Raw genomic sequence first — 25,609 nt, 5'->3', positions numbered from 1 at the left:
AGAAAGGGAGGGAAAAGGGGGAAATGGGGGTGTGGGGGGGCTTTGGGGGGCTTTTTTGGGGTGGGGGGGCCAAAAATAAAGGGGGGGGGGCAAAAATATATTGGGGGGGGTCAGGACACAAATTTGGGGGGGCTGGAGGGGGAAGAAAGGGAGGGAAAAGGGGGAAATGGGGTCCGGGGGGGGCTGTGAGCCCCCCTAATTTATGTCCCCCCCCCCTTTTTTTGTGCCCCCCCCCCCCCCCCAGGCGGCCCCCCTACCCCCCGGCCCCTACGCCGCCGGCCGGGGCAACTACGACTCGTTCCGGGGCCAGGGGGGTACCTCAACAAACCCCGCAGCAGGTGAGGGGGGGGGGGCAAATATTGGGGGGGGGGGGACACGAAAAATATTGGGGGGGGGGGGCGATTTTATTGGGGGGGGGGGGTCAGGAACCCCACGGGGGGTCAGGAACCCCACGGGGGGGGAGGAACGCCATGGGGGGGGGAAACGACCCCCAATTTGGGGGGGAATTGGGATTTTTGGGGGATCTCAATGAAGGGGGGGCACTGGGGACCCCCACACCAAAAGGGGTTTTGGGGGGTGTGGGGGGGTCCCCTTGCCCCCTGCCCCCCCCCAACCTGTGCCCCCCCCCCCCAGGATGGTGCGGGGGCGACCCCCGGGCGATCGTGGAGTACCGGGACCTGGACGCCCCCGAGGACGTCGACTTCTTCTAGGGGCCCCCCGGCCCCCCCCCCGTTTTGATACGTGCCCCCCCCCTCCCCATTGCCCCCCCCCCACCCCACCCCAATAAAATGGCCCCCCCCCCCCCGGGGGGGGCAGCACCCACCGGAGAGCTCTGCTTGGGGGTCTTTATGGGGCTGGGGGGGGGGGGAGTCTGTGGGGTTGGGGGGGTTTGGGGGGGTCTTAGGGAGCTGGGGGGGATTTGGGGGGTCTGGGGGGGATTTGGGATTGGGGGGGTCTTTATGGGACTGGGGGGGATTTGGGGGGTCTGGGGGGTGTTAGGGATCTGGGGGGTCTTATGGGGCTGGGGGGGTCTATGGGGTTGGGGGGTCTTTATGGGACTGGGGGGTCTGTGGGGGGTCTTATGGGGCTGGGGGGGGATTTGGGGTTGGGGGGGTCTTTATGGGACTGGGGGGGATTTGGGGGGATCTGTGGGGTTAGAGAGGGATCTGGGGGGGTCTTATGGGGCTGGGGGGGATTTGGGGTTGGGGGGTCTTTATGGGACTGGGGGGGTCTGGGGGGGTCTTATGGGGCTGGGGGGGATTTGGGGTTGGGGGGTCTTTATGGGACTGGGGGGAGTCGGGGGGGGTCTTATGGGGCTGGGGGGATTTGGGGGGTCTGTGGGGTTAGAGAGGGATCTGAGGGGGTCTTATGGGGCTGGGGGGGTCTGGGGGGTCTTAGGGGGCTGGGGGGTCTATGGGGTTGGGGGGGTCTTTCTGGGACTGGGGGGTCTGTGGGGGGGTCTTATGGGGCTGGGGGGGATCGGGGGGATTTGGGGGGTCTGTGGGGGTGTTAGAGAGGGATCTGGGGGGGTCTTATGGGGCTGGGGGGGTCTATGGGGTTGGGGGGTCTTATGGGGCTGGGGGGGATTTGGGGTTGGGGGGTCTTTATGGGACTGGGGGGTCTGGGGGGAGTCTTATGGGGCGGGGGGGTCGGGGGGGGGGTCTTATGGGGATCTTATGGGGATGGGGGGGTCTGGGGGGGGTCTTATGGGGCTGGAGGGGGGATTTGGGGGGGTCTGGGGGGTTAGAGGGGGATCTGGGGGGGTCTTAAGGGGATGGGGGGGTCTGGGGGCAGTCTGTGGGGTTGGGGGGGTTCTTTATGGGACCGGGGGGGGGGGTTGGGAGGGTCTATAGGGGATTTATTGGGGGGGGGGGGTCTGGGGGTGGTTTTGGGGGTTGGGGGGGGGCTGCGGGGTTGGGGGGTCTATAGGGGATTTGGGGGGGGGGGGACACACCTGGGCTGGGGGTCCGGGGGTGGTTCTGTGGGATTGGGGGGGGGGGGTCAGGGGTTCTGGGGGGGCTCTATGGGGGATTTAGGGGGTGGGGGAGGTGCTGGGGGGGGGCTATGGAGGGGTTCTAGAGGGGATTTATAGGGCGGGGGGGGGGGGGGGGGGGGGGATCTGGGGCTGAGGGGGTGCTCTGTGGGGCGGGGGGGCTATGGGGGGGTCTATGGGGGATTTATGGGGTGGGGGGGGCACGGGGGGGGCTGGGGGGGCCTCTATAGGGGATTTATGGGGCTGGGGGGGGGCGCCAAGGGGCGAATTCCCTCCCCCGCCCCCCCCGGGTCCCACATGTGGACACGCCCCCCCGTGACGTCACCGCAGCGCTGCTGAAACTCGATGCTTTATTCGTCGATCAGGCTCAGGGGCGGGGCGAGCTCGCAGCCAATCGGGAGCCGCCGCTGCTTTCCCCCGCCCCCCTCCCCTCCAGCTGCGGCCGGCAGCCAATCGGCACCCACCCCCTCCCGCAGCCCCCTCCTGATTGGCTGCTGCCCCAGCCGCTGCGGAGGGAGGGGAGGAGAGCCGGCTCGCCATTGGCTGTCGCCCAGCAACGCCCCTGACGTCACAGAGCCCTGCTGGGGCGGGGCCGGCAGCCAGGCCCGGCGTTAGCCCCACCCCCGCGCTCTCCCATTGGCTGCCGCCTTACCCCAATCACGGCGCGGCTCCCGCCGAGCCCTCGCCGCTATTGGCCGGCCGCTCTGCCAATAACGGAGAGGGCGCGGGGCGGGAGGTGGGGGGGAGCTCTTAAAGGGCCAGGCCCCTCACCGGCACCGCAGCGGCTCCGGTGCTGCCGGTGCTCAGAGCGCCATGGCGAGCCAGCCCAGGATGAGCAGCGAGCCGCCGAGCGGCGCGGCGCGGTTCAGCCCCGGGTCCCCGCTGACGGCGTGGTAGTAGAAAGGGCCGCAGAACAGCCCCATCCCCGCGCTCAGCAGCGCCCCGGCCTGCAACGGGAACCGGGGGGGGAAGGGGAAAAAACGGGGGGGTCAGCGGGCACCGGGAGGCGGCTGGCGGTGGACGGGGGGGTGGGGGCACGCACCAGGCCGGGCCGGCGGCAGCGGGGGCGGCGAGCAGCGCCAGGCTGTGCAGGAGGTGGAAGCGGTTGGCCGTCTCGTAGAGCTACGGGGGGAACGGGGGGGGGGGGGGGACGTCACCACCGGGATACCGGGGAGGGGGGAACGGGGGGGGGGGGTACCGGGCCCGGCCCCGCCGCTCACCTCCTTCTGGTACTCGTCGCGGTCGCTGCGGCGGAAGCCTGAAGGGGGGACGCGGGGGGACGCGGGGCTCAGCGGGGCCTCCCCCGGCCCGTTTGCCCCCTCCCCTCCTCCCGGTGCCCCCCCCCACCCACCGTGCGCCCCGTAGGCCGCCGCCGCCGCCGCCGCGGCGCCGCTCGGGGCCCCGACCCTCGCCCAGGCCGCTCCCGCCATCGCAAAAGCGCTTCCGCTTCCGGTCCCCCCTCACCCGCCCTCCTTCCGGCCACGCCCTCCCCCTTCCCCATTGGCCCAGCGCCGCGTCACTCTCCCCGCCTCCCACCCAATAGCGGCGCGGCCCCCGCGCTCGAGCCCCGCCCCCTCCCCGTTCCCCCAACCCCCCCCCCCCCCGGTTGTTTATTGTAGGGTCGCAGCGCCCCCCGCGGCCCGGCGGTGCCCCCGCCGCCCCCCCGGCACCGGGCCCGGTTCCCCCACCCCCCACATAATCCCGGTGCCCCCCCCCCCCCCAAAAATAACCCCCCCCCCCCCAAATCTCACCCCGGTGCCCCCCCCAAACAAGGCCCGGGCGTTACCGGAGGAAAGGGGGGGGGGGGGGGGGCGTTGGGGGGGGGGCCCGGTCCCGGCGCCGCCCCCCGGAGGCGGCTCCCGGTGCCCGCAGCGGGAGGGGAGCGGAGGGGCCGCTCCCGGCTCGGTTCGGCCCCGGCCCCGCCCGCAGCCATGGCCCGGCCCCGGCCCCGGTACCGGCCCGGCCCCCCCCCGCCACCGCCCCCCCCCGCCGTAGCCGCCGCCGTTGCCGCCGCTGCTGTCGCCGTTAGGCCCCGAGCAGGCCCGGGCCAGGTAAGGGGGGGGGGGGGGGGGGGAACCGGGGGGGGGGAACGGGGATGGGGGGGGAACCGGGATGGGGGGGGGAACGGGAACCGGGGGGGGAACGGGAACCGGGGGGGGAACGGGAACCGGGGGGGGGAACGGGAACCGGGGACGGGGAGGGGTATAGGGATGGGGGGGGGGATAACGGGGATAGGGGGGGTAACGGGGATGGGGGGGGGTAACGGGGATGGGGGGGGTAACGGGGATGGGGGGGGGGAACGGGAACCGGGATGGGGGGAGTAACGGGAACCGGGGGGGTAACGGGGATGGGGGGGGATAACGGGAACGGGGGGGGTGACGGGAACGGGGGGGGGGATAACGGGGATGGGGGGGGATAACGGGGATGGGGGGGGATAACGGTAATGGGGATGGGGGGGGGATAACGGGGATGGGGGGGGGATAACGGGAACGGGAACGTGGGGGGGGGGTTATGGGGATGGGGGGGCAACGGGAACGGGAGGGGATAACGGGGATGGGGGGGGGGGTAACGGGAACCGAGGGGGGTAACGGGGATGGGGGGGGCACCGGGAGCAGGAGACCGGAATTTGGGGGGGGGGGGGGGGACGACACCGGGAACGGGGGGGGGGGGGTACCGGGATGGGGGGGGATACGGGGATGGGGGGGGGGGGCACCGGGAATTGGGAGGGGAATGGGATGGGGGGGGGGGATACGGGGATGGGGGGGTACCGGGGATGGGGGGTACCGGGGATGGGGGAGGGGACACCGGGAATATGGGGGGGTGGCACCGGGACGGGGGGGGGGGGCACCGGGAAATGGGGGGGGCACCGGGAAATGGGGGGGGGGGGGAACCGGGATGGGAGGGGCACAGCTGCGCCCCCCCCCCCCCCCCCCGGGGCTGTTCGGGATGGGTTTAACGGGGGGGGGGGGGGGCGGCGAATAACGGGGCTGGGGGGGTTAAATTGGGGGGGGGGGGGGGGGGGGGGTCCCGGGGCGGGGGGGGGCTGAGGCAGGATGCAGGCCGGAACTCCGGTTGCCACGGCGACGCTCGGGGCTCCGTCGCCACGGCAACCGAGGGGGGGCACCCTCATCTCCCCCCCCCCCATCCTTCCCCCAAGGCCCCCCCCCTTTATGGGCCGGGGGTTCCCAAGGGGGGGGGGGGGGTGGCGTCAAGCGGGGGGGGGTTGGGGCCTATGGGGGGGGGATTTAGGGTCGGGGGGGAATGGGGTGCGGGGGGGGATTTGGGGTCCCGGGGGGGAAGCTGGGGGATTTCGGGTCCCGGGGGGGGATTTGGGGTCTGGGGGGGGGGATTTGGGGCCCGGGGGGATTTGAGGCCTATGGGGAGGGGATTTGAGGCCTGGGGGGGGGATTGGGGGGGGATTTGGGGTCTGGGGGGGATTTGGGGTCCTGGGGGGGGGGATTTATGATCCGGGGGGTCACAGCCCCGCACTGACGGTTCCTTCTGCTTCTTCTCTCTGCCCCCCCCCGTCCGTCTGTCTGCCCCCCCCCCCGTCTGTCCGTCTGTCCCCATCCCTCCCCCTTCCCGTCATCCCCCTGCGCATCCGCGTGTCCCCCCCCCCCCCACAACGTCCGTCCCCCCCCCGTCTCCGTCCGTCCCTCCTCGCCGCCCCCCCGTGTCCCCCTGTGACCCCCCTTACCCCTAATGCCCCCCTTCCTCCTAATGCCCCCCTTGGCCCCAATCCCCCCTGTACCCCCAATGCCCCCCTTGGCCCCACACCCCCTGCCCCCCTTACCCCAAATGCCCCCCTTGACCCCATTCCTCCCCCCACGCCCCCATCATCCCCAACCCCACGCCCCCTTGCCCCCCAACCCCCCATGCCCCCCCCATAATCCCCAACCCCCCCATGCCCCCCGCCCCCCATCCCCTTCCCCTCCCCCCATTCCCCCCAACCCCCTGGCCCCTCAACCCCCCATTCGCCCTCCAACCCCCATTCCCCCCCCATCACCTCCAACCCCCCCGGCCCCCAACCTCCCCATTCCCCCCCATCACCCCCCATCCCCTTCCCCTCCCCCCATTCCCCTCACCCCCCCCCATTTGCCCCCCAACACCCCCATGCCCCCCCATCACCCCCAACCCCCCCCCCAAACCCCCATTCCCCCCAACCCCCCCGGGCCCCTCCAACCCCCATTCCCCCCCAACCCCTCCAATCCCCCCCATCACCCCCCATTCCCCCTCACCCCCCCATTTGCCCCCCAACACCCCCATGCCCCCCATCACCCCCAACCCCCCCAAACCCCCCCCCCCCCAACCCCCCCCCGGCCCCTCAACCCCCCCATTCACCCTCCAACCCCCCATTCCCCCCCCAACCTCCCCATTCCCCCCCATCACCCCCATTCCCCCCAACCGCCCCCCCGGGCCCCTCAACCCCCCCATTCCCCCCCAACCCCTCCAATCCCCCCCCCCATCACCCCCATTCCCCCTCAACCCCCCCATTTGCCCCCCAACACCCCCATTCCCCCCCATCACCCCCAACCCCCCCCCAAACCCCCCATTCCCCCCCAACCCCCCCCCCCGGCCCCTCAACCCCCCATTCGCCCCCCAACCCCCCCATTCCCCCCCCAACCTTCCCATTCCCCCCCATCACCCCCCATTCCCCCCAACCCCCCATTTGCCCACCAACACCCCCATGCCCCCCAAACCCCCCATTCCCCCCCCCAACCCCCTCCCCATTTGCCCCCCATCACCCCCAACCCCCCCATTCCCCCCATCACCCCCACCCCCCCCCCAACCCCCCATTCCCCCCCATCACCCCCATTCCCCCCCCATCCCCCCCCATCCCCCCCCCAGCCCCAACCATGGTGCGCAGCCCCCCCGGCTGCCCATAGCCCCCCCCCCTCACCCCCCCCTTTCCCCCCACCCCCCCCCCCCTCCCCCAGCCATGCCGCCCCCTCCGCTGGCGCTGGCCTTGGCCTTGGCTCTTTGGGCCCCCCCCTCCCGCCTCCCCCCAGCAACCCCCCCGCCTCCGCCTCCCCCCCCGGCACCGGCACCGGCGACCCCCCCCGGACCCCCGCTTCCCGGTGGTGCCCACCCAGTACGGGCGGCTGCGGGGGCCCGCCGACCTCAGCAACGAGCTCCTGGGCCCCGTCCAGGCCTTCCTGGGGGTCCCCTACGCCGCCCCCCGCTGGGCCCCCGCCGCTGGGCCCCCCCGAAGCGCCGGCCGCCTGGGGGGGGGGTCCGCGACGCCACCGCCTTCGCCCCCGCCTGCCCCCAGAACTTGCGGGGGGGCCCCCCCTGATGCTGCCCCTGTGGCTCAGCGACAACCTGGAGGCGGCGGGCGCCTACGTGGCGGCGCAGAGCGAGGACTGCCTCTACCTCAACCTCTACGTGCCCACCGAGGACGGTGAGGGGGGGGGGGCGGTTTTGGGGCGGAAACGGGCGGAAACGGGCAAAGAGGGGGTCTGGGGGGGGGGGGGGGGGGGGGGGGGGGAGAGGGAGAGGGGGAGAGGGGATGCGGCCCCCTCGCGGGGGGAGCGGGGAGGTTTGGGGGGAAAGGGGGAAGTTTGGGGGAAAAAGGGGGAAATGGGGAAGTTTGGGGGGAAGAAAGGGGGAATGGGGAAGTTTGGGGGGAAATGGGGAATTTGGGAAGTTTGGGAGGGAAAGGGGGAAGTTTGGGGAAAAGGGGGAAATGGGGAAGTTTGGGGGAAATGGGGAGTTTGGGGGGAAATGGGGAATTTGGGAAGTTTGGGGGGAAAAGGGGAAGTTTGGGGGGAAAAGGGGGGAGTTTGGGGGAAAAGGGGGAATGGGGAAGTTTGGGGGGAAATGGGGAAGTTTGGGGGAAAAAGGGGAAATGGGGAAGTTTGGGGGGAAATGGGGGGAGTTTGGGGGGAAAGGGGGAATGGGGAAGTTTTGGGGGAAGAAAGGGGGAATGGGGAAGTTTGGGGGGAAATGGGGAATTTGGGAAGTTTGGGGGGAAATGGGGAAGTTTGGGGGGAAATGGGGAAGTTTGCGGGGGAAAAAGGGGAAATGGGGAAGTTTTGGGGGAAGAAAGGGGGAAATGGGGAAGTTTGGGGGAAAGAAGGGGAAGTTTGGGGGGAAAGAAGGGGGAAATGGGGAAGTTTGGGGGGAAATGGGGAAGTTTGCGGGGGAAAAAGGGGAAATGGGGAAGTTTGGGGGGAAAAAGGGAGAATGGGGAGGTTTGGGGGGAAAAGGGGGAATGGGAAAGTTTGGGGGGAAGAAAGGGGGAAAAGGGGAGGTTTGGGGGGAAATGGGGAATTTGGGAAGTTTGGGGGGAAAGGGGGAGTTTGGGGGGAAAAGGGGGAGTTTGGGGGGAAAAAGGGGGAGTTTGGGGGGAAAAGGGAGAATGGGGAGGTTTGGGGGGAAAAAAGGGGGAATGGGGGAGTTTGGGGGGAAATGGGGCAGTTTGGGGGAGTTTGGGGGGAAAAGGGAAAAGGGGAGGTTTGGGGGGAATGGGGGAGTTTGGGGGGAAAGAAGGGGAAAATGGGGAAGTTTGGAGGGGAAAAGGGGGAGTTTGGGGGGAAATGGGGGAAATGGGGAAGTTTGGGGGGAAAAGGGGGAAATGGGGAAGTTTGGGGGGAAATGGGGGAAGTTTGGGGGGAAATAGGGAAGTTTGGGGGGAAAGAAGGGGAAAATGGGGAAGTTTGGGGGGAAAAGGGGGAGTTTGGGGGGAAAAAGGGGGAGTTTGGGGGGAAAAAGGGAGAATGGGGAGGTTTGGGGGGAAAAAGGGGGAATGGGGAAGTTTGGGAGGGAAATGGAGAAGTTTGGGGGAAAGGGGGGAATGGGGGAGTTGGGGGGAAATGGGGGAGTTTGGGGGGAAAGAAGGGGGAAATTGGGAAGTTTGGGGGAAAAAGGGGGAATGGGGAAGTTTCAGGGGGAAAGGCGGAAATGGGGAGGTTTGGGGGGAAATGGGGGAGTTTGGGGGGAAAAAGGGGAAATGGGGAAGTTTGGGGGGGAAATGGGGAAGTTTGGGGGGAAAAGGGGGAAATGGGGAAGTTTGGGGGGGAAATGGGGAAGTTTGGGGGGAAATAGGGAAGTTTGGGGGGAAAGAAGGGGAAAATGGGGAAGTTTGGGGGGAAAAGGGGGAGTTTGGGGGGAAAAAGGGGGAGTTTGGGGGGAAAAAGGGAGAATGGGGAGGTTTGGGGGGAAAAAAGGGGGAATGGGGAAGTTTGGGAGGGAAATGGAGAAGTTTGGGGGGAAAGGGGGAATGGGGGAGTTGGGGGGAAATGGGGGAGTTTGGGGGGAAAGAAGGGGGAAATTGGGAAGTTTGGGGGAAAAAGGGGGAATGGGGAAGTTTCAGGGGGGAAAGGCGGAAATGGGGAGGTTTGGGGGGAAATGGGGGAGTTTGGGGGGAAAAAGGGGAAATGGGGAAGTTTGGGGGGGAAATGGGGAAGTTTGGGGGGAAAAAGGGGGAAATGGGAGAGTTTGGGGGAAAATGGGGCAGTTTGGGGGAGTTTGGGGGAGAAAAGGGGAAATGGGGAGGTTTGGGGGGAAAAAGGGGGAATGGGGGAGTTTGGGGGGAAGGAAAGGGGGAATGGGGGAGTTTGGGGGGGAAAAAGGGGGGAATGGAGAAGTTTGGGGGGGGAAGGGGAAGTTTGGGGGGGAAAAAGGGGAAAAAGGGGACGTTTGGGGGGAAAAAGGTGGAAATGGGGAAGTTTGGGGGGGAAAGGGGAAGTTTGGGGGGAAAAAAGGGGGAAATGGGGAAGTTTTGGGGGGGGAAAGGGGTGAATGGGGGAGTTTGGGGGGAAAAAAGGGGGAAATGGGGAAGTTTGGGGGGAAAAGGGGGAAATGGGGAGGTTTGGGGGGAAGAAAGGGGGAAAAAGGGGGAAAGGGGAGGAGGGAGAGGGGGTCTCTGAGTGAGTGGGGAGGGGGGAGTGAGGGGGGAAAGAGGGGTGGGGGGAAAGGGGGGAGTGGGAAATGGGGTGAGAAACGGGGATTTTGGTGAAAAGGTTTGGGGAAGGGGAAAGGGGGGCTCAGCCCCGGTCACTGGGAGTCTGCTGGGGGTGGGAAATGGGGAGAAAAATGGGGATTTGGGGCAAAAAGGGGAGGGAGCAGAAGGCGGGGGCTCAGCCCCGGTCACGGGGAGTCTGCTGGGGGAGGGAAATGGGGAGAAAAACGCCCAAAATGGGTAAAATTGGGGGGGTAAAGGGGGATTGGGAAATGGGGTGGGAAACGGCGAAAGTGGGCAAAAAGGGGCCGGGGGCGGAGGGGCGGCCTCTGTCCCCGTCCTGACGCGATCCCGAGGGTGGTGAATTGGGGCGAAAAAGCCGAGGTTTGGGCAAATTCGGGTGGGAAAGGTTGGATTGGGAAATGGGGTGGAAAACGGGGGTTTTGGGCAAAACGCTGGAGGAGGAGCGGGGGAAGCGCGAGGGCCGGGGGCTGCGAAATGGGGTCAGAAAGCGAAGGTTTGGGCAAGTTCGGGCAGGAACGGGGGAAGCGGGAAACGGGTGAAAAAAAGCCCGAATTGGGCCAAAAGTTGAGGGAGGAGTGGGGGAGGCAAAAAGCCGATTCCGCCCCCAAAGCGAGGGTGGCAAACTGGGGTGAGAAATCCAAAGTTTGGGCAATTTCGGGTGGGAAAGGGGGAATTTGGAAATGGGGGGGGAAAAATGGGTAATTTGGGCAAAAAGGGGGGAGAGGAGCGGGGAAAGCAGAAGCGCTGACGGTGCCTCAAAGTCTTTGCGCCCGCTGAGGATGGTAAATGGGGTAAAAAATCAAAGAATTGGGCAAGTTTGGGTGGAAAAGGAGGGGACTGGGAAACGGGGGTGAAAAACAGCGGATTTGAGCAAAACGGGGTGGGAAGGGGGAGGGGGAGGGGAGCAGCCTCCGCCCAGCTCCCGAGCGCCCACCGAGGATGGCAAAATGGGCCGGAAAGCGGGGAAAACGGGCAAAATCGGGTGGAAAATGGAGAAATTGGGAAACGGGGCAAAAAGCGGCAGAATTGGGCAAAAAGTAGGGGGAAAGTTGGGAAAGGCGGAGGGTTGCCTCCGCCCGGCCTTTGTGCGCCCGCCGAGGGTGGTAAATGAGGGAAGAAAGTGAGAAAACGGGCAAAAATCAGCTCAAAAAGGGGGGAATCGGGAAACGGGGGCGAAAACCAGCGGATTTGGGCAAAATCGGGGGAATCGGGTCAATGGAGGGGCTGGGGGCCCCCTCCAGAGCAGTGGGGGGGGGGGGGGGGAAATGGGGTGAAAAGCGGGGAAAACGGGCAAAGGGGGTGGGGGCTGCCTCAGCCTCCCTGCGGCCCCGGGGCTGGTTTGGGGGAAAAAGGCGGAAAATGGGCAAAAAAAGGCGGAAAATGGGGAAAAAAGGCGGAAAACGGGCAAAAAAAGGCGGAAAATGGGCAAAAAAAGGCGGAAAATGGGGGAAAAAGGTGGAAAATGGGCAAAAAAAGGCGGAAAATGGGGGAAAAAGGCGGAAAATGGGCAAAAAAAGGCGGAAAATGGGCAAAAAAAGGTGGAAAACGGGCAAAAAAAGGCGGAAAATGGGGAAAAAAGGCGGAAAATGGGGAAAAAAGGTGGAAAATGGGCAAAAAAGGTGGAAAACGGGCAAAAAAAGGCGGAAAATGGGCAAAAAAGGTGGAAAATGGGCAAAAAAAGGCGGAAAATGGGGAAAAAAAGGCGGAAAATGGGGAAAAAAGGCAGAAAACGGGCAAAAAAAAGGCGGAAAATGGGGAAAAAAGGCAGAAAATGGGCAAAAAAGGGCGGAAAACGGGGAAAAAAGGGCGGAAAACAGGGAAAAAAGGTGGAAAACGGGCAAAAAAAGCGGAAAACGGGCAAAAAAAGGCGGAAAATGGGCAAAAAAAAGGCGGAAAATGGGGAAAAAAGGCAGAAAATGGGCAAAAAAGGGCGGAAAACGGGGAAAAAAGGGCGGAAAACAGGGAAAAAAGGCGGAAAACGGGCAAAAAAAAGGCGGAAAATGGGGAAAAAAGGGGGCGAAACGGGGATGGGGGGGGGTGAGGCTGCGCTGGGCCCCCCGGGGCCCCCCCCCCCATGGCCGGGTGCCGGGGTCCCCCCCCCCGGTGCCCCCCCCCCCCCCGTGCCCCCCCCCCATCACCGCCCGGTGCCTCCCCCCGGGGGTCACCGGCGCTGGAGCGGCCCCCGGCAGGGGTGCGTCAGCCCCTCCCCCCCCCCCCCGGCCTCCGTCCGTCCGTCCGTCTGTCCGTCCTCCGTCCCTCCTCCAGCCTCCGTCCGTCCGTCCTCCAGCCAGCCTCATCCTCACGTCCTTCGTCCCCACGTCCTCCGTCCGTCCGTCCGTCTGTCCTCCATCTCTGTCCATCCTCCGTCTGTCCTCCACCCTCACGGCCTCCATTCCGCGTGTCCTCCGTCCGTCTGTCCGTCCCTCCGTCCAGCCTCATCCTTGTGTCCTCCGTCCGTCCGTCTGTCCATCCTCCGTCCCGTCCTCCATCCAGCCTCATCCTCACGTCCTCCGTCCATCTGTCCGTCCTCCCTCCGTCCATCCTCCGTCTGTCCTCCACCCTCACAGCCTCCATTCCGCGTCCTTCATCCGTCCGTCTGTCCGTCCGTCCTCCGTCCAGCCTCATCCTCACGTCCTCCGTCCCCGTGTCCGTCTGTCCCCATGTCCGTCCGTCCGTCTGTCCTCATCCTCACAGCCTCCATCCCCACGTCCTCCGTCTGTCCGTCTGTCCGTCCTCCCTCCATCCGTCCTCCGTCTGTCCTCCACCCTCACGGCCTCATCCTCACGTCCTCCGTCCCCGTGTCCGTCTGTCCCCGTGTCCTCCATCCGTCCTCCCTCTGTCCGTCCGTCCGTCTGTCCTCCACCCTCACGGCCTCCATTCCGTGTGTCCTCCGTCCGTCTGTCCGTCCTCCATCCAGCCTCATCCTCCTGTCCTCCGTCCGTCCGTCTGTCCGTCCTCCGTCCCGTCCTCCGCCCAGCCTCATCCTCACGTCCTCCGTCCCCGTGTCCGTCCGTCCGTCCTCCGTCCGTCCTCCGCCCTCTCGGCCTCCCTCCGTCCGTCCTCCACCCCCCCAGCCCCCGGCCCCATTTTTTGGGCCCCTGCCCCCCCCCCCCCCCCCCCGCCCCCAGCCCCCGCCCCCCAAAGTTCTTGCCCCGTTTTCGGGCCCCCCCCCCCCCCAGCCCGTTTTTTTGGGGTCCTTTTTGGGGTTTTTGGTGTTTTTTTTGTTACCACTGGTTTCTTTTTGTGTGTTTTTTTTTTCCGCTCTTCCCCCCCCCATTTTCGGGGCGTTTTTTTTGCCTTTTTCCCCCCCCCCTCCCCCCCCCCGCCCCCTCACCTCGCCCCCACCCCCGACGCCCCCGTTTTCGCTCCTTTTGGCCCCAAAATTTTTCCTCCTTTTCTTCCCTTGGTCCAGGTTTGCTCGCGAAAAAGCGCGAGGACGGCGCGGCCGGCGGCCCCCCCCCCCCGGACGCAGGTAGTTTTGGTGCATGTTCCTCCGGTTTTGGGCTCTTTTTTTGGTTCTTTCGTTGGTTTTTTGCCTTTTTGGTTGGTTTTTTTATTATTATTATATATTTTTTTTTTTTTCCCACCCTTTTCTTTCTTTCTTCCCGGGGCCGCGGGTCCACCCCCCCCACCCCCCCACCCCCTCCCCCCAAGCTTTTGGGGGCTTTTTGCTGCTTTTTGGTTCTTTTTCTCCTCTTTTTTTTTTTTTTTGTTTTTTTATGGTTTTTTGCTGGTTTTGCTTCTTTTCGGGGGGGTTCGGGGGTGTTTTTTGGTTTTTGGTGTTTTTTTTTCTTTTTGGACACATTTAAACCCTCCCCCACCCCCCCCGGACACCGGGGTCCCCTCCTTCCCCCCCCCCCCCCTCACCCCCCGGATGCTGGGGTGTCCCCCCCTAAATTCCGGGGTCCCCCCCCGGATCCCCCCTCCCCTTTCTGGATTTCGGGGCCCCCCGGATGCCCCCCCCGGATGCCCCCCCCCCTAATTAAGGCAGCGTTAACGAGGCCGCAGCGGCGGAGCTGACCTCGAAACCAGGCTGGGGGAGGGGGGGGGGGCATCACCATGGAAACGAGCCGGGGGGGCCCCCCCCAGCCCTGGTGACCCCCGACCTCTGACCTCACCCCCCCCCCCCCATGCCCTAAAAGCTCCGGCCTGTGACCTCTGACCCCGGCTGTCACCTCTGACCCCCTGGCACCGGGGACGCGGGGGGGTCCCCAAAGTGATGGGGGGGGCCCAAATCGGTTTGGGGGTCCCCCAGATTAGTGGAAGGAGTCCCCAAATTGGTGGGGGGGGGGCCCAAATTGGTGGGGGGGGGCCCCAAATTGGTGGGGGGGGGTCCCCAAATTGGTGGGGGGGGTCCCCAAATTGGTTTGGGGGTCCCCAAAGTCATGGGGGGTCCCCAAATTGGTGCCGGGGGGCCTAAAGTCATGGGGGGGTCCCCAAATCAGTGCCAGGGGGCCGAAAGTCATGGGGGGGTCCCCAAATTGGTTTGGGGGTCCCCAAAGTCATGGGGGGGTCCCCATATCGGTGCTGGGGGGCCCGAAAGTCATGGGGGTCCCCAAAGTGATAGGGGGGTCCTCAAATTGGTTTGGGGGTCCCCAAATTGATGGGGGGGGTCCCCAAATTGGTTTGAGGGTCCCCAAAGTCATGGGGGGTCCCCAAATTGGTTTGGGGGTCCCCAAAGTCATGGGGGGCCCCAAATTGGTTTGGGGGTCCCCAAAGTCATGGGAGGGGGCCCCAAATTGGTGCTGGGGGGCTCTAAAGTCATGGGGGGTCCCTAAATTGATTTGGGGGTCCCCAAATTGATAGGGGGACCCCAAATTAGTGGGAGGGGTCCCCAAATTGGTGCCGGGGGGCCCGAAAGTCATGGGGGGTCCCCAAAGTGATAGGGGGACCCCAAATTGGTGCGTGGGGGTCCCCAAAATCATGGGGGGGGGCCCCAAAGTGATAGGGGGGACCCCAACCTGGTGCTGGAGGGGGACCCCAAATTGGTGCGTGGGGGGGTCCCCAAATTGATGAGGGGGTCCCCACATCGGTGCCAGGGGGTCCTAAAGTCATGGGGGGTCCCCAAAGTGATAGGGGGACCCCAAATTGGTGCGTGGGGGGTCCCCAAATTGATGGGGGGGTCCCCAAATCGGTGCCGGGGGCCCGAAAGTCATGGGGGGTTCCCAAAGTGATAGAGGGGACCCCAAATTGGTGCTGGAGGGGGACCCCAAATTGGGGGGGGGGTCCCCAAATTGATGAGGGGGTCCCCAAATCGGTGCCGGGGGGCCCTAAAGTCATGGGGGTCCCCAAAGTGATAGAGGGGACCCCAAATTGGTGCTGGGTGTGGGGGGTCCCCAAAGTCATGGGGGGAGTCCCCACGGTGCCGGGGGGGGGTTCCCCAAAGGACTCCCCGCGGTGCCGGCGGGGTCCCCGAGGGCATCCCGGTGCCGGGGCATTGGGGGGGGGGGTGGGTGTCCCCGGGGGGGGTGTCCCCGAAGCCGGGGTGCACCTGACCCCCCCCGTGTCCCCCCCCCCCCCCCAGACATCCGGGACAGCGGGAAGAAGCCGGTGATGCTGTTCCTGCACGGCGGCTCCTACATGGAGGGCACGGGGAACATGTTCGACGGCAGCGTGCTGGCCGCCTACGGCAACGTCATCGTCGTCACCATGAACTACCGCCTCGGCGTGCTCGGTGGGGACACCGGGGGGGGCACCGGGGGGGGGGGACACCGGGGTGGGGGGGGAACGGGGCGCCGGGGGACGTGGGGACAAGCCTCGGGGTCCTGGGAGGGGGTACGGGGAGGTGGGGATGCGTCTCGGTGTGCTGGGGGGGGGGTTGGGGATGTGGGGACACCTTGGGGACACCTTGGGGACGCGTTTCGGTGTCCTGGGGGGTATACAGGGACGTGGGGACACCTTGGGGACACGTCTTGGTGTCCTGGGGGGACGTGGGGACGTAGGGACACCTTGGGGACACCTTGGGGACACATCTTGGTGTCCTGGGGGGGATGTGGGGACGTGGGGACACCTTGGGAACACCTTGGGGACACATCTTGGTGTCCGGGGGGGATGTGGGGACTTGGGGACACCTTGGGGACATCTTGGGGACATGTTGGGGACACGTCTTGGTGTCCTGGGGGGATGTGGGGACATGGGGACACCTTGGGGACACCTTGGGGACACCTTGGGGCCATGTCTTGGTGTCCTGGGGGGGATGTGGGGACGTGGGGACACCTTGGGGACACCTTGGGGACACGTCTTGGTGTCCTGGGGGGGATGTGGGGACGTGGGGACACCTTGGGGACACATCTTGGTGTCCTGGGGCGTGTACAGGGACGTGGGGACACCTTGAGGACATGTTGGGGACACGTCTTGGTGTCCTGGGGGGATGGGGGAAGTGGGGACACCTTGGGGACACCTTGGGGACACGTCTTGGTGTCCTGGGGGGGACATGGGGACATGGGGACACCTTGGGGACACGTCTTGGTGTCCTGGGGGGACATGGGGACGTTGGGACACCTTGGGGACACATCTTGGTGTCCTGGGGGTATACAGGGACGTGGGGACACTTTGGGGACACCTTGGGGACGCGTCTTGGTGTCCTGGGGGGATGTGGGGACGTGGGGACACCGTGGGGACATCTTGGGGACACCTTGGGGACACGTCTTGGTGTCCTGGGGGGGTATGAGAGGACATGGGGACACCTTGGGGACACGTTGGGGACACATCTTGGTGTCCTGGGGGGTGTACAGGGACATGGGGACACCTTGGGGACGCCTTGGGGACACTTTGGGGACACATCTTGGTGTCCTGGGGGGGATGTGGGGACATGGGGACGCCTTGGGGACACCTTGGGGACACATCTTGGTGTCCTGGGGGGTATGAGAGGACATGGGGACACCTTGGGGACACCTTGGGGCCATGTCTTGGTGTCCTGGGGGGATGTGGGGATGTGGGGACATCTTGGGGACACCTTGGGGACACCTTAGGGACACATCTTGGTGTCTTGGGGGGGTATGAGAGGACATGGGGACACTTTGGGGACACCTTGGGGACGTGACTTGGTGTCCTGGGGGGTATACAGGGACTTGGGGACACGTTGGGGACACATCTTGGTGTCCTGGGGGGGATGTGGGGACGTGGGGACACCTTGGGGACACCTTGGGGACATCTTGGGGACGTGTCTTGGTGTCCTGGGGGTGTACAGGGACTTGGGGACACCTTGGGGACACGTTGGGGACATGTCTTGGTGTCCTGGGGGGATGTGGGGATGTGGGGACACCTTGGGGACACCTTGGGGATGCGTCTTCGTGTCCTGGGGGGTATACAGGGACGTGGGGACACCTTGGGGACACCTTGGGGACACGTCTTGGTGTCCTAGATGGGACCTGGGGACACCTTGGGGCCATGTCTTGGTGTCCTGGGTAGGACATGAGGACGTGGGGACACCTTGGGGACACGCCTCGGTGTCCTGCGGGGGGGTTTGGGGACATGGGGACACCCCGGGGACGCTGCGGGGCCGCGTCTTGGTGTCCCGGGGTGGGACACGGGGACACGGGGGCACCTCGGGGGGACGCCACAGGCTGCCACCCCGCTGTCCCTGGGGCGCACGGAGCGGCCTCCCCACGTCCCCAAACGTCCCCAAATGTCCCCAAACGTCCCCAAACGTCCCCGAACGTCCCCGAATGTCCCCGCAGGCTTCCTGAGCACCGGGGACCAGGCGGCCAAGGGCAACTACGGGCTCCTGGACCAGATCCAGGCGCTGCGCTGGCTGAACGAGAACGTGGGGCACTTCGGGGGTGACCCCCAGCGCATCACCATCTTCGGCTCCGGCGCCGGCGCCGCCTGCGTCAGCCTCCTCATCCTCTCCCACCACTCCGAAGGTACCCCCGGGGGCGACCCCCACCCCGCCCGCCCCCGCACCGGGGACCCCCAAATCGTGTCCCCCCGTCCCCACCACCCACCCCGAAGCCCCTCTGGGGGGGGGCCGCGTCCTGGTTTTGCTTCCCCGTCCAGCGCTCCCCGTGTCTGTAGGGGGGGGACCCCGGCCCCACGTCCCCACCCCATAATGGGACCCCAGCCCCACGTCCCCACCCCATAACGGGACCCCGGCCCCACGTCCCCACGTCCCAACCCCATAGTGGACCCCAGCCCCATGCCCCCACCCCATGACGGGACCCCAGCCCCACGTCCCCACCCCATAACGGGACCCCAGCCCCGCGTCCCCGCCCCATAACGGGACCCCGGCCCCATGCCCCCACCCCATAACGGGACCCCAGCCCCTTCCCCCTTTGGGACCCCAGCCCCTACCCCAGTGGGACCCCCTCCCCAGGTCGCCCCCCCCCCCGTCCCCAACAGGACCCCAGCCCCACCTCCCCTACCCCTTTAGGACCCCTCCCCACATCCCCTTCCCCAATGGGACCCCAGCCCCATGTCCCCCCTTCCCCTCCCCCTTGGGGACCCCTCCCTTGCCCCAATGGGACCCCTCCCCTCCTCCCCTTCCCCAATGGGACCCCTCCCCTCCCCTTAGGGACCCCTCCCCGTGCCCCCCCCCCTTGGGGCCCCTCCCCTCCCCCTTTGGGACCCCTCCCCCACCTCCCCTCCCCCTTGGGACCCCTCCCCACCTCCCCTCCCCACCTCCCCTTCCCCAATGGGACCCCTCCCCTCCTCCCCTTCCCCAATGGGACCCCTCCCCTCCCCCTTTGGGTCCCCTCCCCTCCTCCCCTTCCCCTTTGGGACCCCTCCCCTCCCCCTTAGGGACCCCTCCCCGTGCCCCCCCCCTTGGGGCCCCTCCCCCTCCCCCTTTGGGACCCCTCCCCACCTCCCCTCCCCCCTTGGGACCCCTCCCTACCTCCCCTCCCCACCTCCCCTTCCCCAATGGGACCCCTCCCCTTCCCCTTTGGGTCCCCTCCCCACCTCCCCTCCCCTTAGGGACCCATCCCCACCTTCCCTTCCCCAATGGGACCCCTCCCCTCCCCCTTAGGGACCCCATCCCCATGTCCCCCCTTCCCCTCCCCTTGGGGACCCCTCCCTTGCCCCAATGGGACCCCTCCCCTCCTCCCCTCCCCCTTTGGGTCCCCTCCCCTCCCCCTTAGGGACCCATCCCCTCCCCCTTAGGGACCCCTCCCCACCTCCCCTCCCCCTTTGAGACCCCTCCCCTCCTCCCCTCCCCCCTTGTGACCCCTCCCTACCTCCCCTCCCCTCCTTCCCTTCCCCAATGGGACCCCTCCCCTCCCCCTTGGGGACCCCTCCCTTGCCCCAGTAGGACCCCTCCCCTCCCCCTTTGAGACCCCTCCCCCTCCCCTCCCTCCCCTTTGGGACCCCTCCCCCTTGGGGACCCCTCCCTTGCCCCAATGGGACCCTTCCCCTCCTCCTCTCCCCCTTTGGGACCCCTCCCCTCCCCCTTTGGGACCCCTCCCCATGCCCCCCCCCCACGATGTCCCCCCCCGCCGCAGGCCTGTTCCAGAAGGCGATCGCGCAGAGCGGCACGGCCATCTCGAGCTGGTCGGTGAACTACCAGCCCCTCAAGTACACGCGCCTGCTGGCGGCCAAGGTGGGCTGCGAGCGCGCCGACACGGGGGCGGCGGTGGAGTGCCTGCGGCGCCAGCCCTTCCGCGCCCTGGTGGACCAGGACGTGCAGCCGGCGCGCTACCACGTGGCCTTCGGGCCGGTGGTGGACGGCGACGTGGTGCCGGACGACCCCGAGATCCTGATGCAGCAGGGCGAGTTCCTCAACTACGACATCCTCATCGGCGTCAACCAGGGCGAGGGGCTCAAGTTCGTGGAGGACTCGCTGGAGAGCGAGGACGGCATCTCGGCCTCCTACTTCGACTTCACCGTCTCCAACTTCGTGGACAACCTCTACGGCTACCCCGAGGGCAAGGACATCCTGCGGGAGACCATCAAGTTCATGTACACGGACTGGGCCGACCGCGACAACGGCGAGATGCGCCGCAAGACGCTGCTGGCCCTCTTCACCGACCACCAGTGGGTGGCCCCGGCGGTGGCCACGGCCAAGCTCCACGCCGAGTACCAGTCCCCCGTCTACTTCTACACCTTCTACCACCACTGCCAGACGGACGCCCGGCCCGAGTGGGCGGACGCGGCGCACGGCGACGAGATCCCCTACGTCTTCGGGGTGCCCATGGTGGGCGCCACCGACCTCTTCCCCTGCAACTTCTCCAAGAACGACGTGATGCTCAGCGCCGTCGTCATGACCTACTGGACCAACTTCGCCAAGACCGGGTGGGCGAGGGCCTGGGGAGGGGCGGGGGGGCGGGGGGGGGATCCCGTCCCGTGCCCCCGTGTCCCTGTGACCTGGTTGGATTCCGTCCCCGGGACCCCACACCCTGGTGGGACCCCGTCCCCGTGTCCTAGTGGGACCCCGTCCCTGTGACCCCATACTCTGGTGGGACCCTGTCCCCGTGTCCCCACGAGACCCCGTCCCCGTGTCCCAGTGGGACCCCGTCCCTGTGACCCCATGTCCTGGTGGGACCTCGTCCCCGTGTCCCAGTGGGACCCCATCCCTGTGACCCCATACTCTGGTGGGACCCCATCCCCGTGTCCCCACAGGACCCCGTCCCTGTGACCCCATACCCTGGTGGGACCCCGTCTCTGTGTCCCCACAGGACCCCATCCCCGTGACCCCATGTCCTGGTGGGACCCCATCCCTGTGACCCCGTGTCCTGGTGGGACCCCATCCCTGTGACCCCGTGTCCTGGTGGGACCCCATCCCTGTGACCCTGTGTCCTGGTGGGACCCCGTCCCCGTGTCCCCACGGGACCCCATCCCTGTGACCCTGTGTCCTCATGGGACCCCATCCCCGTGTCCTTGTGGGACCCCGTCCCTGTGACCCCATACTCTGGTGGGACCCCATCCCTGTGACCCCGTGTCCTGGTGGGACCCCATCCCCATGTCCCCACACCCTGGTGGGCCCCCGTCCCCGTGTCCTTGTGAGACCCCGTCCCCGTGACCCCGTGTCCTCATGGGACCCCATCCCCGTGTCCTTGTGGGACCCCGTCCCTGTGACCCCGTGTCCCGATGGGACCCCGTCCCTGTGACCCCATACTCTGGTGGGACCCCGTCCCTGTGACCCCATGTCCTGGTGGGACCCCGTCCCCATGTCCCAGTGTCCCCACGGGACCCCATCCCCATGTCCCCACACCCTGGTGGGCCCCCGTCCCCGTGTCCTTGTGAGACCCCGTCCCCGTGACCCCGTGTCCTCATGGGACCCCATCCCCGTGTCCCAATGGGACCTCGTCCCTGTGACCCCATGTCCTCATGGGACCCTATACCCATGACCCCATACCCTGGTAGGACCGTGTCCCCATGGGACCCCGTCCCCGTCACCCCATACTCTGGTGGGACCCCGTCCCCATGTCCCGGTGTCCTCATGGGACCCCACCCCCATGTCCCCACGCCCTGGTGGGACCCCGTCCCCGTGTCCTTGCGGGACCCCGTCCCTGTGACCCCGTGCCCTGGTGGGACCCCGTCCCCACGTCCCCGGGTCCTGGTGGGACCCCGTCCCCATATCCCTGCCATGTCGGGGGGACACGGGGGTATAGGGGAACGGGGACACGGGGAAGGGAGGCCGGGAGGAAGGAAGGGAGGACGGGAGGAAGGAAGGGAGGCCGGGAGGAAGGAAGGGAGGACAGGAGGATGGAAGGGAGGCCGGGAGGAAGGAAGAGAGGACGGGAGGAAGGAAGGGAGGCCGGGAGGATGGAAGGGAGGACAGGAGGATGGAAGGGAGGACGGGAGGATGGAAGGGAGGACGGGAGGAAGGAAGGGAGGCCAGGAGGAAGGAAGGGAGGCCAGGAGGATGGAAGGGAGGCCGGGAGGATGGAAGGGAGGCCGGGAGGATGGAAGGGAGGCCGGGAGGATGGAAGGGAGGCCGGGAGGATGGAAGGGAGGATGGGAGGATGGAAGGGAGGATGGGAGGAAGGACAGGAGGATGGGAGGAGGGACAGGAGGCCGGGAGGATGGAAGGGAGGCCGGGAGGAAGGACAGGAGGCCGGGAGGAAGGACAGGAGGACGGGAGGATGGAAGGGAGGCCGGGAGGAAGGACAGGAGGCCGGGAGGATGGAAGGAAAGGACAGTGGGATGGATGGAAGGAAGGAAGGGACGAGGGGAGGGAGGACAGAAGGGAGGAAGGACTGGAGGACAGATGGAAGGGAGGACGGAAGGGAGAGGTGGAGGGGATGGAAGGAAAGGACGAAGGTTGGGAAGAAGGGAGGACGGACGGAAGGGAGGACAGATGGAAGGGAGGACGGACGGAAGGGAGGACAGAAGGGATGAAGGACTGGAGGTGAGATGGAAGGGAGGATGGAAGGAAGGGAGGACGGAAGGAAGGGATGAAGGGAGGATGAAAGGAAGGGATGAAGGTTGGAAAGGAGGGAGGACGGATTGAAGGGAGGACGGAGGATGGAAGGGAGGATGGACAGACGGGAGGACGGGTGGAAGGGAGGGCAGACGGATGGGAGGATGGGCAGGAGGGATGTTGGAGGACAGAAGGGAGGATGGACGGAAGGGAGGATGGAAGGGAGGATGGAGGACGGAAGGGAGGACAGAAGGAAGGGAGGACAGAAGGAAGGGAGGACAGAAGGAAGGGAGGGCAGAAGGAAGGGAGGACAGAAGGAAGGGATGAAGGAAGGCAGGGAGAATGGATGGAAAGGAGGACAGAGGATGGAAGGGAGGACCGAAGGAACGGATGAAGGACAGCAGGGAGGATGGACGGAAGGGAGGATGGAGGACGGAAGGGAGGATGGAGGACAGCAGGGAGGATGGACGGAAGGGAGGATAGAGGACGGAAGGGAGGATGGATGGAAGGGAGGACAGAGGACGGAAGGGAGGATAGAGGACGGAAGGGAGGATAGAGGACGGAAGGGAGGATGGACGGAAGGGATGATGGAAGGGAGGACAGAAGGAAGGGATGAAGGACGGCAGGGAGGATGGACAGAAGGGAGGACGGATGGAAAGGAGGACAGAGGACGGAAGGGAGGATGGAAGGGAGAGATGGAAGGAAGGGAGGACAGAAGGAAGGGAGGACAGAAGGAAGGGATGGAGGACGGCAGGGAGGATGGACAGAAGGGAGGACAGGAGGATGGGAGGGAGGACTGAAGGAAGGGAGGACGGAAAGAAGGGATGAAGAACGGCAGGGAGGACGGACGGAAGGGAGGACGGAGGATGGGAGGGAGGACGGAAGGGAGGACGGAGGACGGAAGGGAGAGATGGACGGAAAGGAGGACAGAAGGAAGGGATGAAGAATGGAAGGGAGGATGGATGGAAAGGAGGACAGAAGGAAGGGAGGGCAGAAGGAAGGGAGGACGGAAAGAAGGGATGAAGGACGGCAGGGAGGATGGACAGAAGGGAGGACGGAGGAGGACGGAAGGGAGGACGGAAGGGAGGACAGAAGGAAGGGAGGACGGAAAGAAGGGATGAAGAACGGCAGGGAGGACGGACGGAAGGGAGGACGGACAGAAAGGAGGACAGCAACCCCTCCCCCTCGCCCTGACCCCCTCCCCTCTAACCCCATCCCCCTCCCGCCCCCCCGCAGCGACCCGAACCAGCCGGTGCCGCAGGACACCAAGTTCATCCACACCAAGCCCAACCGCTTCGAGGAGGTGGTGTGGACCCGCTTCGACGGCAAGGACAAGCGCTACCTGCACATCGGCCTCAAGCCCCGCGTGCGCGACCACTACCGGGCCAACAAGGTGGCCTTCTGGCTCGAGCTCGTCCCCCACCTGCACAACCTCCACCAGCTCCCCCACGCCTCCACCACCACCCGCCTGCCCCCGCCGGGACCCCCCGGCGCCCCCGGCCTCGACCCGACGCCCCCGGCGCCTTCGCCGCCGCCTCCCGCCGAGGACGAGGAGGACGAGGAGCTGGAGGCCGGGGGGGACGCCGCCGCTTCGCCCCCTTCCCGGGGGACTCGCGGGACTACTCGACCGAGCTCAGCGTCACGGTGGCCGTGGGGGCCTCCCTCCTCTTCCTCAACATCCTGGCCTTCGCCGCCCTCTACTACAAGCGGGACAAGCGGCCCCCCCCCCCCCCCCTCGCACACGCACCCCGAGGGGCGCGGGGCGGCGGTGGGGGCGCGGAGGCTCAGCCCCCCCGCCGCCCAGGGGAGCCCCCAACGACCTGCTGGGCCACGGGGGGCGCCGAGGAGGAGCTGGCGTCCTTGCAGCTCAAACACCCCGTCGGGGGGTCGGGGGTGGGGACGGAGCCCCCCGAAGCCGGCCTGCGGCCCCCCCCGGCGGCCCCCGGACTACACCCTGGCCCTGCGGCGGGCGCCCGAGGACGTGCCGCTGATGACGCCCACCACCATCACCATGGTGCCGGGGGGCTGCCCCCTGCACCCCTTCGGCCCCTTCCCCCCCGGCCATAACAGCACCCTGCCCCACCCCCACTCCACCACCCGCGTATAGGGGACCCCCCCCCCCTCCCCGGTCCTTCATCTCCCCCCCCCTTCACCCCTCGGTGGTGACTGGGGGGGCGGCAGCATCGCCGCGTGTTGTGTCCCCCCCCCCCCCAAAAAAAAAAACGCTGTTGGGATTGGGGAGGGGCACCCATGCTTGGGTAAACCCCCCCCACCTTCCTGCTGTGGCCCCCCCCCCCCGTGGGGGTGCTATGGGGGGGGGGGCTGAGGACCCCCCCCCCGGACATCTGGGTGCAGTGAAGACGCGTGGGGACCCCCCCCCCACGAGGACACTTGGGGGCCCTAAAAACGCGTGGGGACCCCCTCGCCGCCCCCCCCCCCCACTCGCCGCCTGGGTCCCCTGAAGACGCATGGGGGGGACCCCCCGAGGATGCCTGGATGCCCCCACGACGCATGGGGACCCCCCCCCCCCCCAAAAAATGATGCCTGGGTCCCCCCCCCCCGGAGAAACACGGGGGGGGGGGGGCGCTTTTGGTCCCCCGTTTTGGGGGACCCCCCCCCACCGCCCCCCCCCCCCCCAGGTCACCGTTGCATGTTCCCAGCCCGGCGGTGGGAAACGAGTCAAAACCCGCAAAAAACAGGAAAAAAAACGAGGCCCGGCGGGGGGGGGGAGAAAGGGGCACTGCCCCCCCCCCCGTTATTCTGCCCCCCCCCCCCCCCGTTATTCTGCCCCCCCCCCCCCCTTTTCTGCCCCCCCCCCTTTAATTTCTTTCGCGCTTTCTGTACAAAGAAAATTGTGCCAAACGCAGCAGTTTTGGGGTCCGGGGGGGGGAGGGGGGACACGAGGGGGGGGGGCCGGGACCCCCCCACCCCCCCCCCCCAGTCTAACCCCCCCCCCCCCCCCCCCCCCGGTGCCAAGATGGCCGCCGGCGCCACCCGAGATGGCTGACGAAGATGGCGGTGCCCCCCCCCAGCATCCCCCGGTTGCCATGGCGACGGGGGGGGGGAGGCGGTCGCTATGGAGACGGGAGGGGGGCACCCGGCCGGTTGCCATGGCGACCCATCGGGCCGGGGAGGAGGGGCACCGGGCCGGTTGCTATGGCGACCCCATCCCCCGGCCGGTTGCCATGGCGACCCATCGGGCCGGGGAGGGGGAGCACCGGGCCGGTTGCTATGGCGACCCCCATCCCCCGGCCGGTTGCCATGGCGACCCATCGGGCCGGGGAGGGGGAGCACCGGGCCGGTTGCTATGGCGACCCCATCCCCCCCCCCGGCCGGTTGCCATGGCGACCGCGTCCCCTGCAGGTTCCCAACCCCCGCTGCCATAGCAACG

General features: G+C 67.0%; 2 protein-coding genes across 2 annotated transcripts; one reads left to right on the top strand and one right to left on the bottom strand.

The window, feature by feature from the left end:
• Window positions 1-2,326: 2,326 nt before the first annotated feature.
• Window positions 2,327-3,499, bottom strand: TMEM256 (transmembrane protein 256). The gene is given in 5 exon segments (XM_066985242.1): window positions 2,327-2,940; window positions 3,036-3,061; window positions 3,064-3,115; window positions 3,214-3,251; window positions 3,345-3,499. Coding segments are annotated over 5 exon segments (339 nt in total). The 5' UTR covers window positions 3,424-3,499; the 3' UTR covers window positions 2,327-2,796.
• Window positions 3,500-7,051: 3,552 nt separating this feature from the next.
• LOC136787866 (neuroligin-2-like) lies at window positions 7,052-24,340 on the top strand. The gene is given in 8 exon segments (XM_066985241.1): window positions 7,052-7,394; window positions 13,333-13,392; window positions 15,445-15,594; window positions 17,600-17,785; window positions 19,358-20,147; window positions 23,455-23,830; window positions 23,833-24,155; window positions 24,157-24,340. Coding segments are annotated over 8 exon segments (2,160 nt in total). The 5' UTR covers window positions 7,052-7,288; the 3' UTR covers window positions 24,326-24,340.
• The last annotated feature ends 1,269 nt before the right edge of the window (window positions 24,341-25,609 follow it).

The sequence above is a fragment of the Anser cygnoides genome, chromosome 31 (genome assembly GCF_040182565.1).
Source record: "Anser cygnoides isolate HZ-2024a breed goose chromosome 31, Taihu_goose_T2T_genome, whole genome shotgun sequence".
Lineage (NCBI taxonomy): Eukaryota > Metazoa > Chordata > Aves > Anseriformes > Anatidae > Anser > Anser cygnoides.
This window is presented reverse-complemented; position numbering and strand designations above follow the sequence as displayed.